This window comes from Salvelinus namaycush, chromosome 5 (genome assembly GCF_016432855.1).
Source record: "Salvelinus namaycush isolate Seneca chromosome 5, SaNama_1.0, whole genome shotgun sequence".
NCBI classification, from domain to species: domain Eukaryota; kingdom Metazoa; phylum Chordata; class Actinopteri; order Salmoniformes; family Salmonidae; genus Salvelinus; species Salvelinus namaycush.
This window is the reverse complement of record NC_052311.1, coordinates 4,333,832-4,349,397: the sequence shown is the minus strand read 5'-3', so window position 1 is coordinate 4,349,397 and position 15,566 is coordinate 4,333,832. Positions and strand designations below refer to the sequence as shown.

Sequence of the window (15,566 nt, the reverse complement as noted above, 5' to 3'; positions counted from 1 at the left end):
TGCCCCAGCCCTAGAATAAACAGAGTGTGATTGTCAGGACATAAAGGGAAAGGCATGCCCCAGCCCTAGAATAAACAGAGTGTGATTGTCAGGACATAAAGGTCTTGGATATAATAAACCCTCATAAAGCCGAGGCACGGGACACGGGGCAGCAGGGTAGAAAGACCAGACATCAGGAGGGTAGGAGGACCAGACATCAGCAGGGTAGAAAGACCAGACATCAGGAGGGTAGGAGGACCAGACATCAGCAGGGTAGGATGACCAGACATCAGCAGGGTAGGAGGACCAGACATCAGCAGGGTAGAAAGACCAAACATCAGCTGGGTAGGATGACCAGACATCAGCAGGGTAGGAGAATCAGACATCAGCAGGGTAGGATGACAAGACATCAGCAGGGTAGGAGGACCAGACATCAGCAGGGTAGGAGGACCAGACATCAGCAGGGTAGGAGGACCAGACATCAGCAGGGTAGGAGGACCAGACATCAGCAGGGTAGGAGGACCAGACATCAGCAGGGTAGGAGGACCAGACATCAGCAGGGTAGGAGGACCAGACATCAGCAGGGTAGGAGGACCAGACATCAGCAGGGTAGGAGGACCAGACATCTGCAGGGTAGGAGGACCAGACATCAGCAGGGTAGGAGGACCAGACATCAGCAGGGTAGGAGGACCAGACATCAGGAGGGTAGCTGTCCACCCTGCTGGCCAACAGATAACATTCTTAACAACAATGCGTCCCAAATGGCACCCTGTTCCCTATATAGTGCACTACTTTTGACCAGGGTCTATTGGGGAATAGGGTGTCATTTGGGACGCAAACATTGCACTCTGAGACTGAGTGAGAACTCTCTGGAAGGGTAACACAGTGCTTTATATTTCCCTGTAGTCACAACAGAGGACAGTAGGATACTGTACACAGTGCTTTATATTTCCCTGTAGCCACAACAGAGGACAGTAGGATACTGTACACAGTGCTGTATATTTCCCTGTAGCCACAACAGAGGACAGTAGGATACTGTACACAGTGCTTTATATTTCCCTGTAGTCACAACAGAGGACAGTAGGATACTGTACACAGTGCTTTATATTTCCCTGTAGCCACAACAGAGGACAGTAGGATACTGTACACAGTGCTTTATATTTCCCTGTAGTCACAACAGAGGACAGTAGGATACTGTACACAGTGCTGTATATTTCCCAACAGAGGACAGTAGGATACTGTACACAGTGCTTTATATTTCCCTGTAGCCACAACAGAGGACAGTAGGATACTGTACACAGTGCTTTATATTTCCCTGTAGCCACAACAGAGGACAGTAGGATACTGTACACAGTGCTTTATATTTCCTGTAGCCACAACAGAGGACAGTAGGATACTGTACACAGTGCTTTATATTTCCCTGTAGTCACAACAGAGGACAGTAGGATACTGTACACAGTGCTTTATATTTCCTGTAGCCACAACAGAGGACAGTAGGATACTGTACACAGTGCTTTATATTTCTGGTACATACAGGAAGTTCATAGACATGAGGGGAGGGTACATACAGTAAAGAGAATATACATGCAGGGCTTACAGGAAATCATAAACCTGTTAAATGTCTAAGAATACACAACACTAACAAACAGTTTGCAGAAGCAAACAGAATGTGTAAAATCTTGCTTTCTATTTCATATCTGAGTTATAAGGGGAAACACAACTTCAGAATCATTAGTATTATTACTGCGATCAGTTGCAAGTTATAGGAAACACACTCGGCTTCTTAACTGAGACATCTACGCTGAGACATGTTTTGATAAAGAGAGAGGAACAGAGAGAGTGAGACAGAGCAAGTGAGAGAAGTACAGCGATAGCGAGATAAAGAGAGGGGGGGTGGGGTGGAAACAGAGAGAGACTCAGTCTGTCTCCCTCAACATCAGACACAATACAGCACCTCCACTTGCCATGTCCCTCAGAGATTTAACACCAGCAATCTATCCACCGCTGCATTTACATAACCTGTATCATCCAGCACCAGGTAGAGGTGATTGAGAGACACACTGTTTTACAGTTCAATAACAGGCCTGTAAAATATATCTGATTGTTAGCTAGGGGGGGTAAATGGATTGTACTCTACTGTATCTTGGCCCTGGATCAATCTGCAGCAGGTGGGTCGAGAGGAGAGAGAGTAGAGAACACACTTTCAGGCTATATGACAGGGTGTTCCAGGGTTCCCCAGCTAGCTCCAGTCCTGGAGGAGAGTTACTGGGGTGTGCAGGCTTTGGTTCCTGCACATCACTAACACAGCTATCACATAATCAACTGATCATGATCTTCAGTCTGGATCTTTAGTTGAATCAGATGTGTGATTGCGGAGCTGTAACAAAAGTCTACACAGCCAGTATCTCTCCAGGACCACTCAGAGCTACAGCAAGCCCTGTTGAGATACTCCTTTAGGCCTCAGCCAGGCTGAGTGGATATAGCAAGCCCTACTGAGATTAGACGGGCTGAGAGACAAAGAGAGACACTACAGAGCACCTGGACATCTGTTAGTGTAAAGTGAATTGAAGTACACCCTGGACAATCTGGACTGAGCAGCATTGTACTAGGAGGACAGTGTATCTATCTGCAGACCGGCTGGTCAACACATCAGACAGATTAGTACTGAGATATCCATAACATAACCCCCTCCATTCATTTTTATATTTAACTAGGCAAGTCAGTTAAGAACAAATTCTTATTTACAATGACGGCCTACCCCGGCCAAACCCTAACGACGCTGGGCCAGTTGTGCGCAGCCCTACGGGACTCCCAATCACGTCCGGTTGTGATACAGCCTGGAATCAAACCAGGGTCTGTAGTGGCGCCTCTAGCACTGAGATGCAGTGCCTTAGACCGCTGTGCCACTCGGGAGCCCAAACTTGCACCATAATGTTAAAGTAAGTAATCAAATTACAGTACTTCACATAGAACTACACATCATTTCCATGGCATCTTTTCAAGAAACTACCTAAGAAGTTGGTAGACTGAAGCCAGGAATAAGTCTCAATCTCCCATGACCCAATGTCATGTTATCAACATTTAACCACTAGTGCCATCTTGTGTCCATCCTGTAAAACTGCAGAAGTTCAAATCACAATTGAAAAATACAGTCATGCATTTCAGAAAACAAAGACTTACCAACATATTGGATAATATTTTATTTAAAAGAAGGCTTTTACAGTGAAATATTGGCCAGCAATGCTGATTTGTTACAGTAGTATTGTCATTTCTAAATAATCAAGGTGCAATTTTTCATGTTGATTCCTAAAAACTTCAATACCATTTCATTTGAATTTTGATTGAAGAACACTTTAACTGGTTATAGAATAGGATTAGGCGTTTGGTATTATAAGGAGGGAATTGATTGCCTGTATTAATCCCATTTCCCTTTGAAACATCACACAGTCGCACTTGATTCGTAGACCTCAATTCCAGCAGGTCTACTTAGGCACTTTGAATATGGCAACAATAAAAATACCTTCAGAAAACAGATCAATACACAAATCAACAGGAAGAACATATTCCCAGGGGTTCTAAAATCACAAGTGTCACCACTAGCAACAGGAAGTAGCATTACAATCCATAGAACCAAAAACAAATGACACAGTAAGAGTCATCTGAAACAATAAAAACTCCTAGTCATGTGACCAGCACCTTACCCAGGGTAGAAGCCAATGAGCAATAGAAGCATACCCACGAACATTCACCCTCGACAAGGAATCTAATCAAATACATTCTGTATAAAAAAAGACAGTGTAAAACATTCTGAAAAATAATCAAACAGGTGATGACAAGTTCATAGCAGTACAGTAGGAAGCCAGAACGTAGCCATGCAAATCACTCAACTGTTTGACCTGAAAGTGATTTGTGTCCTAAAATACAGTAGCAGCTCAGTTACTCCTCATTTGGTACAGGGCCAGTATCCACAAAGTATCTCAGAGTGCTGATCTAGGATCAGGTCCACCCTCCTATTCATTACGATTGTAAAGGTAAAACCAATCAGTACTCCTACTCAGAGAGACTTTGTCTATACAGGCCCCGTTCTCAATTGTCAGTTTGATGAGAGGAGAGCAGAAGTTCCCTTGAGAATCAAGAAGACAAAAGGTTCAGTATAGCAGCTCACTGAATGGCACATTATGTTCCCTGTATCCACCATTTAATTAGAGTGGAAAGAGAAGGTCATTTATCCATCGTTTAGTTAGAGTGGACAGCAAAGGTGATTTTGAGGCAGCCCAGTTCTTTTCCCATAGCTCCCAGCACTCCCTGTACCCTGTAGTGTCCGTTGGTCAGCCAATAGGGAAGGTCAATGTCAGGGAGGTAGAAGTCTGACTCTGGTAGCGTGTACATCCCCTTAGAACAGACAGGAAATAGAGGTTTTAACCAATACACTTTCACTATGTCCCAAATGGCATCCTATTCCCTAGATAGTGCACTACTTATGACCAAGGCTCATAGGGCTCTTTTCGAGGGTAGTGCACCTTGGTCAAAGTACTGTATATTTAGGGATAGGGTGTTATTTGGGAAACAGCCTTTGAGTGAAGCATGTTTTACTGTATAGAAAAGGTATGTACCTGTAGGAGACAGAAAATAGGTCATTTGAGCCCAATAGACATGAATTGAGTAAACAGAATACTTTTGTTGTTGTTGAGAAAAACAGAACGAGTACTGAGCAACAGAACGTTAAGTGCACATGTTCAAAACATTCAGAGAACGTTTATTTTTTTACTTTGTTGTTTGGCCAACTGCTGTTCAACAAACATCACTCTGTTACCAATCATTCACAGTGCCATCAACGGACATTCACTACATTGCACTGAACAGAATATGAAAGAGGGAAGTAGCCTAAGCATTAACCACTGGAGGAACAGGTTCTTCCTTGGGGGTGGGTTCAAAAGGCAACAAACAGAAGAAAATGGACAGACAGGCTTATAGAGGGACTAACAGGACTTGTCCAATAAGAAATGGCCATGATCATTTGTCATTGCAAAACCGTTTCAAATGATTGTGCCCTAATGAACACAACCATAAACGATAGACTCACAGCTTTAAAGGGGCAGTGGCAGGGGATGGACTACAGTATAGACTCACAGCTTTAAAGGGACAGTGGCAGGGGATGAACTACAGTATAGACTCACAGCTTTAAAGGGACAGTGGCAGGGGATGCCGTAGGTGTGTAGAGGTTCAGGACAGTCCTGTCCTGGCTGTATCAGCTGGTTGAGCAGGTCACAGACGTCTGCATAGTGGCAGCTCCCGATCTTTTCCACACACGGCACGTTGATCCAGAACCCTGCCATCTCCTTCTCCAGTGTCACGTTCACCTAAGAGGAGAGAAATACAGTACCAATCAAACGTTTGGACACACCTACTCATTCAAGGGAATAGAATAATAATGAAGGCATCAAAACGATGAAATAACACATATAGAGTCATGTAGTAAGCAAAAAAGTGTTGAACAAATCAAAATATATTTTATATTTGAGATTCTACAAAGTAACCACCCTTTGCCTGGATGAGCGCTTTACATACTCTTGGAATTCTCTCAACCAGCTTCACGAGGTAGTCACCTGGAAAGCTTTTCCAACAGTCTTGAAGGAGTTCCCACATATGCTGAGTACTTGTTAGCTGCTTTTCCTTCACTCTGTGGTCCATCTCATCCCAAACCATCTCAATTAGGTTGAGGTCGGGTGATTGTGGAGGCCAAGTCATCTGATGCAGTACTCCATCACTCTCCTTCTTGGTCAAATAGCGTTTACACAGCCTGGAAGTGTGTTTTGGGTCATTGCCCTGTTGAAAATCAAATTATAGTCCCACTCAGCACAAACCAGATGGGATGGCATATCGCTGCAGAATGCTGGTTAAGTGTGCCTTGAATTCTAAATAAATCACTGACAGTGTCACCAGCAAAGCACCCCCACACCATCGCACCTCCTCCATGCTTCACAGTGGGAACCACACATGCGGGAACCACACACCTACTCTGCGTCTCACAAAGCCACGGCGGTTAGAACCCAAAATTTCACATTTGGACTCATCAGACCAAAGGAAAGATTTCCACTGGTCGATTGCTCGTGTTTCTTGGCCCATCAAGTCTCTTCTTATTGGTGTCCTTTAGTAGTGGTTTCTTTGCAGCAATTCAACCATGAAGGCCTGATTCACGCCGTCTCCTCTGGCTGCAATCTGAGGTGCAGTTATTTGCGGATTTCTGAGGCTGGTAACTAATGACTTTATCCTCTACAGCAGAGATAACTCTGGGTCTTCCTTTCCTGTGGCGGTCCTCATGAGAGCCAGTTTCATCATAGCGCTTGATGGTTTTTGCGACTGCACTTGATGAAACGTTCAAAGTTCTCCATTGCATCAACTAAACCAATACAAGTTGGGAACAACAGAATGTCCAGTATGTGAAAGCTGTCTGTTGCAAAAACCTTCAAAATACAACAATATTATTACATTAGTGCATTCTTGATCAGAACATTGCCAACACCACTGTCAATGTCATCCCTTCTCTTGTGAACTCTGCTTTTTAAGGGTGAGCATTGAATCAGGAAGTCTACTGTATATTATATCTATATTTGGACCATCAGTGTAGCAGAGCAGGCATTTATGTGGTGAGCTGCTCACATGAAGCTCATCCTTGAGTCAGACATACCTCCCCAGCCAAGTTTCTACCTGTTTAACAACACAGCACCCAGAGCCACCCAGAAGAACCCAGAGCCAACAATTGACACACACAGACAAAGTGGAATAGGCTATCACATGGCTGAATAGGCCTACAGACTGATATGGCAAAGTAATAGCTTTCAATTCACTGTTGGTAAGTTTTTCAGGAGGAAATAGAACTATAGTGTTTCAAACTTGATTTGATTGTGACCATTTTTATCCACGAAGAGCCTATTCATTCTATATATTTGCCTAGTGTTTTTTTTTTTTTATGTAAAATTTTATTTCACCTTTATTTAACCAGGTAGGCTAGTTGAGAACAAGTTCTCATTTGCAACTGCGACCTGGCCAAGATAAAGCATAGCAGTGTGAACAGACAACACAGAGTTACACATGGAGTAAACAATAAACAAGTCAATAACATGGTAGAAAAAAAGAGAATCTATATACAATGTGTGCAAAAGGCATGAGGAGGTAGGCAATAAATCGAATAATTACAATTTAGCAGATTAACACTGGAGTGATAAATCATCAGATGATCATGTGCAAGTAGAGATACTGGTGTGCAAAAGAGCAGAAAAGTAAATAAATAAAAGCAGTATGGGGGTGAGGTAGGTAAATTGGGTGGGCTATATACCGATGGACTATGTACAGCTGCAGCGATCGGTTAGCTGCTCGGATAGCAGATGTTTAAAGTTGTTGAGGGGGATAAAAGTCTCCCAGTGGTTAAGAGCGTTGGGCCAGTAACTGAAAGGTCGTTGGTTCGAATCCCCAAACCAACTAGGTGAAAAATCTCTCGATGTGCCCTTGAGCAAGGCACTTAACCCTAATTGCTCCTGTAAGTCGCTCTGGATAAAAGCGTCTGCTAAATTACTTTTATAAATATGTACTGTATAGACACAGGAAGTAGTTTGAGGCGGGGGTGTTCTTAATTATATAACTACCTTTTTTGCCAAGCACTACATCTCTGCTTATACAGGACTAGTAAAGGCCCAGTGCACTACATTTGTAAAACAATAAATTAATAAATATATATTTTTTAATATGTTTTTGTTATTATTCAGGAGGTGCTGCAGTACCCTCACTTCCCGTGGCTATGTATATACTGTATGCATATATTAAAGACAGTCAATACCATATGCCTACCTTGAAAACTAATGGATGGTTAATTACAAAAACAAGTATACTTTATAAGTAATCAAATAGCATTCAATATCTAATTTTAGCATTTGAAGAGGAGGCCCTTGGTGCATGCTTAGTACTCACAGCGAGGGGAGCGGCCAGCTCGACCGTTGTGTTCCCGGACGCACTGGCCTTTAGGTCCCCTGGAACTGTGATGGGATCCGGGGACAGGGTTAGGGTCTTCAGAACCGCTGGGTCGTCTGGCTTACCGCAGTTCTCCCATGAGAACCCAAAGATCTGTGCAAGAATATTGAATAGTCTACGTTACTGTACTAAACATAATGAATTGATAGAGTAGGTTAATGAACAACATTTGACTAAAAGTAAAGATATTTCACTCACCTTCGCAGAATATGCTGTGCGCGTATTCTCGAAAACCAAAGCGCAATTCACCTGCATTACAATGCATAGCATTATCACATTAACAATAATACATTTCATTGTGCTCAACTAATCTACAACTGAACTAGAAATAATTACGGTTAATTCAAGATAACAACACAAAGCGCGTAAACTAAGACCATGCACAACTAAAACGAATCGAGGATGACTGAGTCACAACACGTTGACACGGTGCGGTAAGTACTTTTTTCCATTCCATGAAGTCCAGTCTCACTTGTTTATATAATCACTACCGAGGCTCGTGACAGACTCCTCGCCTCCTTCTCAAACCCCATTGGAGGAGAAGGTCAAATTGGGCGGAACCTCAGGCTCTCTCATCCAATGGAGTTTGAGAAGGAGGCGAGGAGAGAGAAGAGAGGATGCGAGGAGTATGCAAGTGAGATCTTCCCACAGTCAGAAGCATTCTTACTGGATGTATTAGTTTTGGTAATCAATTTAATCACTCACTTGATACCTACAATCAGGATATTGGTCTTTAATTTTTAGATTAACAAATTGTGATACAGGCTTTTGTGAACAAAACTAGTCCATAGCCTGTCCCCAATATAGAGAAAATGCAGTGGTTGCCAGATTTTGTGATACCTTCGGCAAGTAGCCACACAAAACTGCCAGCCATTAGTATCCCACCCAAGTTCCAAAACAAGCATTTAGCATTGCAGCTAAACCCATGGGATAGACTTAATTTGTTGCTAGCCTGAGGCACTGCATTTTGAAGACAACACTCTGAATGCCTACACTGGCTTTCTAGCCTATAGTAGTGGACTTGCCTATGGGCCAGCTTATTCTACAGTACTGTTGATCTGCTTCTCTCCACAAGATGGAGATGTTGTCCTTATTTCCTCACCTCTCTGTGAACACCACGGCATGGCCTCACCTCCCTGTGAACACCACGGCATGGCCTCACCTCCCTGTGAACACCACGGCATGGCCTCACCTCTCTGTGAACACCACGGCATGGCCTCACCTCTCTGTGAACACCACGGCATGGCCTCACCTCTCTGTGAACACCACGGCATGGCCTCACCTCCCTGTGAACACCACGGCGTGGCCTCACCTCTCTGTGAACACCACGGCATGGCCTCACCTCTCTGTGAACACCACGGCGTGGCCTCACCTCTCTGTGAACACCACGGCGTGGCCTCACCTCTCTGTGAACACCACGGCGTGGCCTCACCTCCCTGTGAACACCACGGCGTGGCCTCACCTCTCTGTGAACACCACGGCATGGCCTCACCTCTCTGTGAACACCACGGCATGGCCTCACCTCTCTGTGAACATCACGGCGTGGCCTCACCTCTCTGTGAACACCACGGCGTGGTGTTATTTTCAGGTGTTATATCACTATGGTAGTGCTTTATAGTAGTGCCTATAAAGCAGCCTAGCCTAAAGCTAGTCAGTTATATAGCCTATACCTAGTCAGTTATATAGCCTATACCTAGTCTGTTATATAGCCTATACCTAGTCTGTTATATAGCCTATACCTAGTCAGTTATATAGCCTATATCTAGTCTGTTATATAGCCAATACCTAGTCAGTTATATAGCATATACCTAGTCTGTTATATAGCATATACCTAGTCAGTTATATAGCATATACCTAGTCAGTTATATAGCCTATACCTAGTCAGTTATATAGCCTATACCTAGTCTGTTATATAGCCTATACCTAGTCAGTTATATAGCATATACCTAGTCAGTTATATAGCATATACCTAGTCAGTTATATAGCCTATACCTAGTCAGTTATATAGCCTATACCTAGTCAGTTATATAGCATATACCTAGTCTGTTATATAGCATATACCTAGTCAGTTATATAGCATATACCTAGTCTGTTATATAGCCTATACCTAGTCAGTTATATAGCCTATACCTAGTCTGTTATATAGCCTATATCTAGTCTGTTATATAGCCAATACCTAGTCAGTTATATAGCATATACCTAGTCTGTTATATAGCCTATACCTAGTCAGTTATATAGCCTATACCTAGTCTGTTATATAGCCTATATCTAGTCTGTTATATAGCCTATACCTAGTCTGTTATATAGCCTATACCTAGTCAGTCAGCCTGTGCTTAGTCAGTCATATAGCCTATATCTAGTCAGTCAGCCTGTGTCTAGTCAGTCATATTGGCTATGCCTTGTCAGTCATTTAGCCTATATCTAGTCAGTCAAATAGGCTATATCTAGTCAGTTATACAGTCTATACCTAGTCAGTTATATAGCCTATACCTAGTCAGTTATATAGCCTATACCTAGTCAGTTATATAGCCTATACCTAGTCAGTTATATAGCCTATAGCCTAGTCAGTTATATAACATATACCTAGTCAGTTATATAGCCTATGTCTAGTCAGTTATATAGCCTATGTCTAGTCAGTCAACGATGTGTTAGGGGCTGGTAGGGCTAGAACACAATGTACTAGGGCTGGTAGGGCTGTAAAACCATGTGCTAGGGGCTGGTAGGGATAGAACATCATGTACTAGGGGCTGGTAGGGCTAGAACACCATGTACTAGGGCTGGTAGAGCTGTAAAACCATGTGCTAGGGCCTGGTATGGCTGGTAGGGCTGTAACACCATGTTCTAGGGCTAATAGGGCTGGTAGGGATAGAACATCATGTACTAGGGCTGGTAGGGCTGGAACACCATGTTCTAGGGCTGGTAGGGCTGTAACACCATCTTCTAGGGTCTGGTATGGCTGGAACACCTTGTTCTAGTGCTGGTAGGGCTGTAACACCATGTGTTAGGGGCTGGTATGGCTGGTAGGGCTGTAAACCTATGTGTTAGGGGCTGGTATGGCTGTAACACCATCTTCTAGGGTCTGGTATGGCTGGAACACCATGTGTTAGGGGCTGGTAGGGCTGGAACACCAGGGCTGGTAGGGCTGGAACACTGTGTACTAGGTCTGGTAGGACTGGAACACTGTGTACTAGGGGCTGGTAGGGCTGTAACACTATGTTCTATGGGCTGGTAGGGCTGTAACACCATGTACTAGGGGCTGGTAGGGCTGTAACACCATGTACTAGGGGCTGGTAGGGCTGTAACACCATGTACTAGGGGCTGGTAGGGCTGTAACACCATGTACTAGGGGCTGGTAGGGCTGTAACACCATGTTCTAGGGGCTGGTAGGGCTGTAACACCATGTACTAGGGGCTGGTAGGGCTGTAACACCATGTACTAGGGGCTGGTAGGGCTGTAACACCATGTTCTAGGGGCTGGTAGGGCTGTAACACCATGTACTAGGGGCTGGTAGGGCTGTAACACCATGTACTAGGGGCTGGTAGGGCTGTAACACCATGTACTAGGGGCTGGTAGGGCTGTAACACCATGTACTAGGGGCTGGTAGGGCTGTAACACCATGTTCTAGGGGCTGGTAGGGCTGTAACACCATGTACTAGGGGCTGGTAGGGCTGTAACACCATGTACTAGGGGCTGGTAGGGCTGTAACACCATGTACTAGGGGCTGGTAGGGCTGTAACACCATGTACTAGGGGCTGGTAGGGCTGTAACACCATGTTCTAGGGGCTGGTAGGGCTGTAACACCATGTACTAGGGGCTGGTAGGGCTGTAACACCATGTTCTAGGGGCTGGTAGGGCTGTAACACCATGTACTAGGGGCTGGTAGGGCTGTAACACCATGTACTAGGGGCTGGTAGGGCTGTAACACCATGTACTAGGGGCTGGTAGGGCTGTAACACCATGTACTAGGGGCTGGTAGGGCTGTAACACCATGTACTAGGGGCTGGTAGGGCTGTAACACCATGTACTAGGGGCTGGTAGGGCTGTAACACCATGTTCTAGGGGCTGGTAGGGCTGTAACACCATGTACTAGGGGCTGGTAGGGCTGTAACACCATGTACTAGGGGCTGGTAGGGCTGTAACACCATGTACTAGGGGCTGGTAGGGCTGTAACACCATGTACTAGGGGCTGGTAGGGCTGTAACACCATGTACTAGGGGCTGGTAGGGCTGTAACACCATGTACTAGGGGCTGGTAGGGCTGTAACACCATGTACTAGGGGCTGGTAGGGCTGTAACACCATGTACTAGGGGCTGGTAGGGCTGTAACACCATGTACTAGGGGCTGGTAGGGCTGTAACACCATGTACTAGGGGCTGGTAGGGCTGTAACACCATGTACTAGGGGCTGGTAGGGCTGTAACACCATGTACTAGGGGCTGGTAGGGCTGTAACACCATGTACTAGGGGCTGGTAGGGCTGTAACACCATGTACTAGGGGCTGGTAGGGCTGTAACACCATGTACTAGGGGCTGGTAGGGCTGTAACACCATGTACTAGGGGCTGGTAGGGCTGTAACACCATGTACTAGGGGCTGGTAGGGCTGTAACACCATGTACTAGGGGCTGGTAGGGCTGTAACACCATGTACTAGGGGCTGGTTAGGCTGTAACACCATGTTCTAGGGGCTGGTTAGGCTGGTGGGTCTGTATGATGTTAGGAATGTATGCTGATGCCACAGCTCACTGTTGAGTATTTTTTTTTATGTATATTTTTTTATTTAACCTTTATTTAACTAGGCAAGTCAGTTACGAAGAAATTCTTATTTACAGTGACGGCCTACCCCGGCCTATCCTGGACGACACCAGGCCAGTTGTGTGCCGCCCTATGGGACTCCCAATCACAGCCGGCTGTGATGCAGCCTGGATTCGAACCAGGGACTACAATAATGCCTCTTGCATTGAGATGCAGTGCCTTAGACCTCTGCGCCACAAAGGGAGTATGTGCTCTACAAACACCAACAAACACCAACAAGACCATGTCTGTGTCTGATATTGCGCTCTATTCCCTATATAGTGCAATACTTTTAACCGTCCCCCATAGGGCTCTAGTCAACAGTAGTGCACTATATTGGAAGTTGGGAGCCATTTTGGACACAGAATAAGGCTGTCTGGCACACATCCAACTGCCTGGTGTGGCTGTAGCCAGACTAGCTATAGTATAAGAGCAGTTTGTTCTGTGTTTTCTATTTTATGCAGGACTAAGCCTTTACAGTAAACACAAACAAATGAGCTCCTCAAGATTCCCAGACCGCTGTAGGCCTGTATGGGTTCTGTTGGAGCGTAAGCACATCTGTGATGTTATCAAACAGTCAACTCTTTTTTCTCAGTCACTCAGACAGACAGTAGGACAGGGTGTAACAGACAGGCTCCTCTCTCTGGCATCCCCAATGTGCGTCCCTAAACGGCACCCTGTTCCCTAAATATTGTATAGTACTATAAGTAAAGCAGTGCACTAAATAGGGAATGGGGTGCCATTTAGGATGCATAACCAAGTCTCATCTTGCACCTTACCTTGATTGTCTGAGCTGATCTTTCATCACTCGTGCCTCTCCTCTTCCAACCTCTCTCTGCCATTAGGAAATCACTCGCGCTAAACTCACACCAAACTGTATGAAGAGGATTTAACAAAACATCTCTCTAGCCCCTATCCTGTCTCCACCACCTGGCTCCAGCTGTGAAGCCATGCGTCCTTACAGCGTGGCCTTGACTGTCTTGAATGCCACTGTATCTGTACTGTGGTGAAACTCTTCCTTTGTGTGTTTCAGAGACCTCATGTCAAACACACGTTTTATCCCATATCTATAGAAGCCTCCTGTTAATTATTTTGTACATGAAGGAGGTTTTGGTGTCGTTCCATATCAAAATGGCACATAATGAAGTTGGAAACTTCTTGTTATATTATTGGCTGGTAAATCACAGTATACCTATCAACCTGTTGAGGAAATGTTACATCATGAGTCAGACTCAGTTTATTAACTGTAATGTCACATGACGAGTCAGACTCAGTTTATTAACTGTAATGTCACATGACGAGTCAGACTCAGATAGTTTATTAACTGTAATGTCACATGACGAGTCAGACTCAGATAGTTTATTAACTGTAATGTCACATGACGAGTCAGACTCAGTTTATTAACTGTAATGTCACATCATGAGTCCGACTCAGATAGTTTATTAACTGTAATGTCACATGACGAGTCAGACTCAGTTTATTAACTGTAATGTCACATCATGAGTCAGACTCAGATAGTTTATTAACTGTAATGTCACATCATGAGTCAGACTCAGATAGTTTATTAACTGTAATGTCACATCATGAGTCAGACTCAGATTGTTTATTAACTGTAATGTCACATCATGAGTCCGACTCAGATTGTTTATTAACTGTAATGTCACATGACGAGTCAGACTCAGATAGTTTATTAACTGTAATGTCACATCATGAGTCCGACTCAGATAGTTTATTAATTGTAATGTCACATCATGAGTCAGACTCAGATAGTTTATTAACTGTAATGTCACATCATGAGTCCGACTCAGATAGTTTATTAACTGTAATGTCACATGACGAGTCAGACTCAGATAGTTTATTAACTGTAATGTCACATGACGAGTCAGACTCAGATAGTTTATTAACTGTAATGTCACATGACGAGTCAGACTCAGTTTATTAACTGTAATGTCACATCATGAGTCCGACTCAGATAGTTTATTAACTGTAATGTCACATGACGAGTCAGACTCAGTTTATTAACTGTAATGTCACATCATGAGTCCGACTCAGATAGTTTATTAACTGTAATGTCACATCATGAGTCAGACTCAGATAGTTTATTAAATGTAATGTCACATCATGAGTCATAGAGATAGTTTATTAGCTGGTAAACTATGACGTAGGCCTATGTTGCTACCTGTACAACCTTGTATCACTGTGCAGTCTGCCATTCAATACACTCTAATATGAGAGTACAGATAGGTCATAATGACTTGTATGGCTCTCTGTAGGTTAAATTCTTTGAGTTGAATACAGTTTTGCTAACAATGTAACTCTATGACACTAATCATGAACTGATAAAAGATTAAAAAGAAAAGGACATGCCTGTCCACCCGTTTCTCTCTCTCTCTCTCTCTCTCTCTCTCTCTCTCTCTCTCTCCCCTCTCTATCGCTCTCTACCTCCCTCTCTGTCTATCTACACTACAGTCCCTCTCTACATTCTTTCTTATCTGTTGTGTGCTGACCCTCTATATTATCAGTGTTGCACCACCGCCTCTCAGCCAGACAGACTCTTCTCTATATTATCAGTGTTGCACCACCGCCTCTCAGCCAGACAGACTCTTGTCTATATTACCAGTGTTGCACCACCGCCTCTCAGCCAGACAGACTCTTGTCTATATTACCAGTGTTACACCACCGCCTCTCAGCCAGACAGACTCTTGTCTATATTACCAGTGTTGCACCACCGCCTCTCAGCCAGACAGACTCTTCTCTATATTACCAGTGTTACA

The 15,566-nt window shown here is 44.2% G+C and overlaps 2 protein-coding genes across 2 annotated transcripts in view; both read right to left on the bottom strand.

The window, feature by feature from the left end:
* LOC120048907 (probable E3 ubiquitin-protein ligase MID2) overlaps positions 1 to 15,566 on the bottom strand; it is a 1,198,409-nt gene that overhangs the window by 1,081,604 nt on the left and 101,239 nt on the right. The window lies entirely within an intron of this gene.
* On the bottom strand, positions 3,160 to 8,471 carry LOC120047864 (ganglioside GM2 activator-like). Its single transcript, XM_038993421.1, has 4 exons — positions 8,203 to 8,471; positions 7,945 to 8,097; positions 5,157 to 5,339; positions 3,160 to 4,371 (listed from the first exon to the last, which is right to left on the bottom strand). Exons 1-4 carry the CDS (start codon positions 8,299 to 8,301, stop codon positions 4,216 to 4,218), a joined length of 591 nt encoding a protein of 196 aa, XP_038849349.1. The 5' UTR covers positions 8,302 to 8,471; the 3' UTR covers positions 3,160 to 4,215.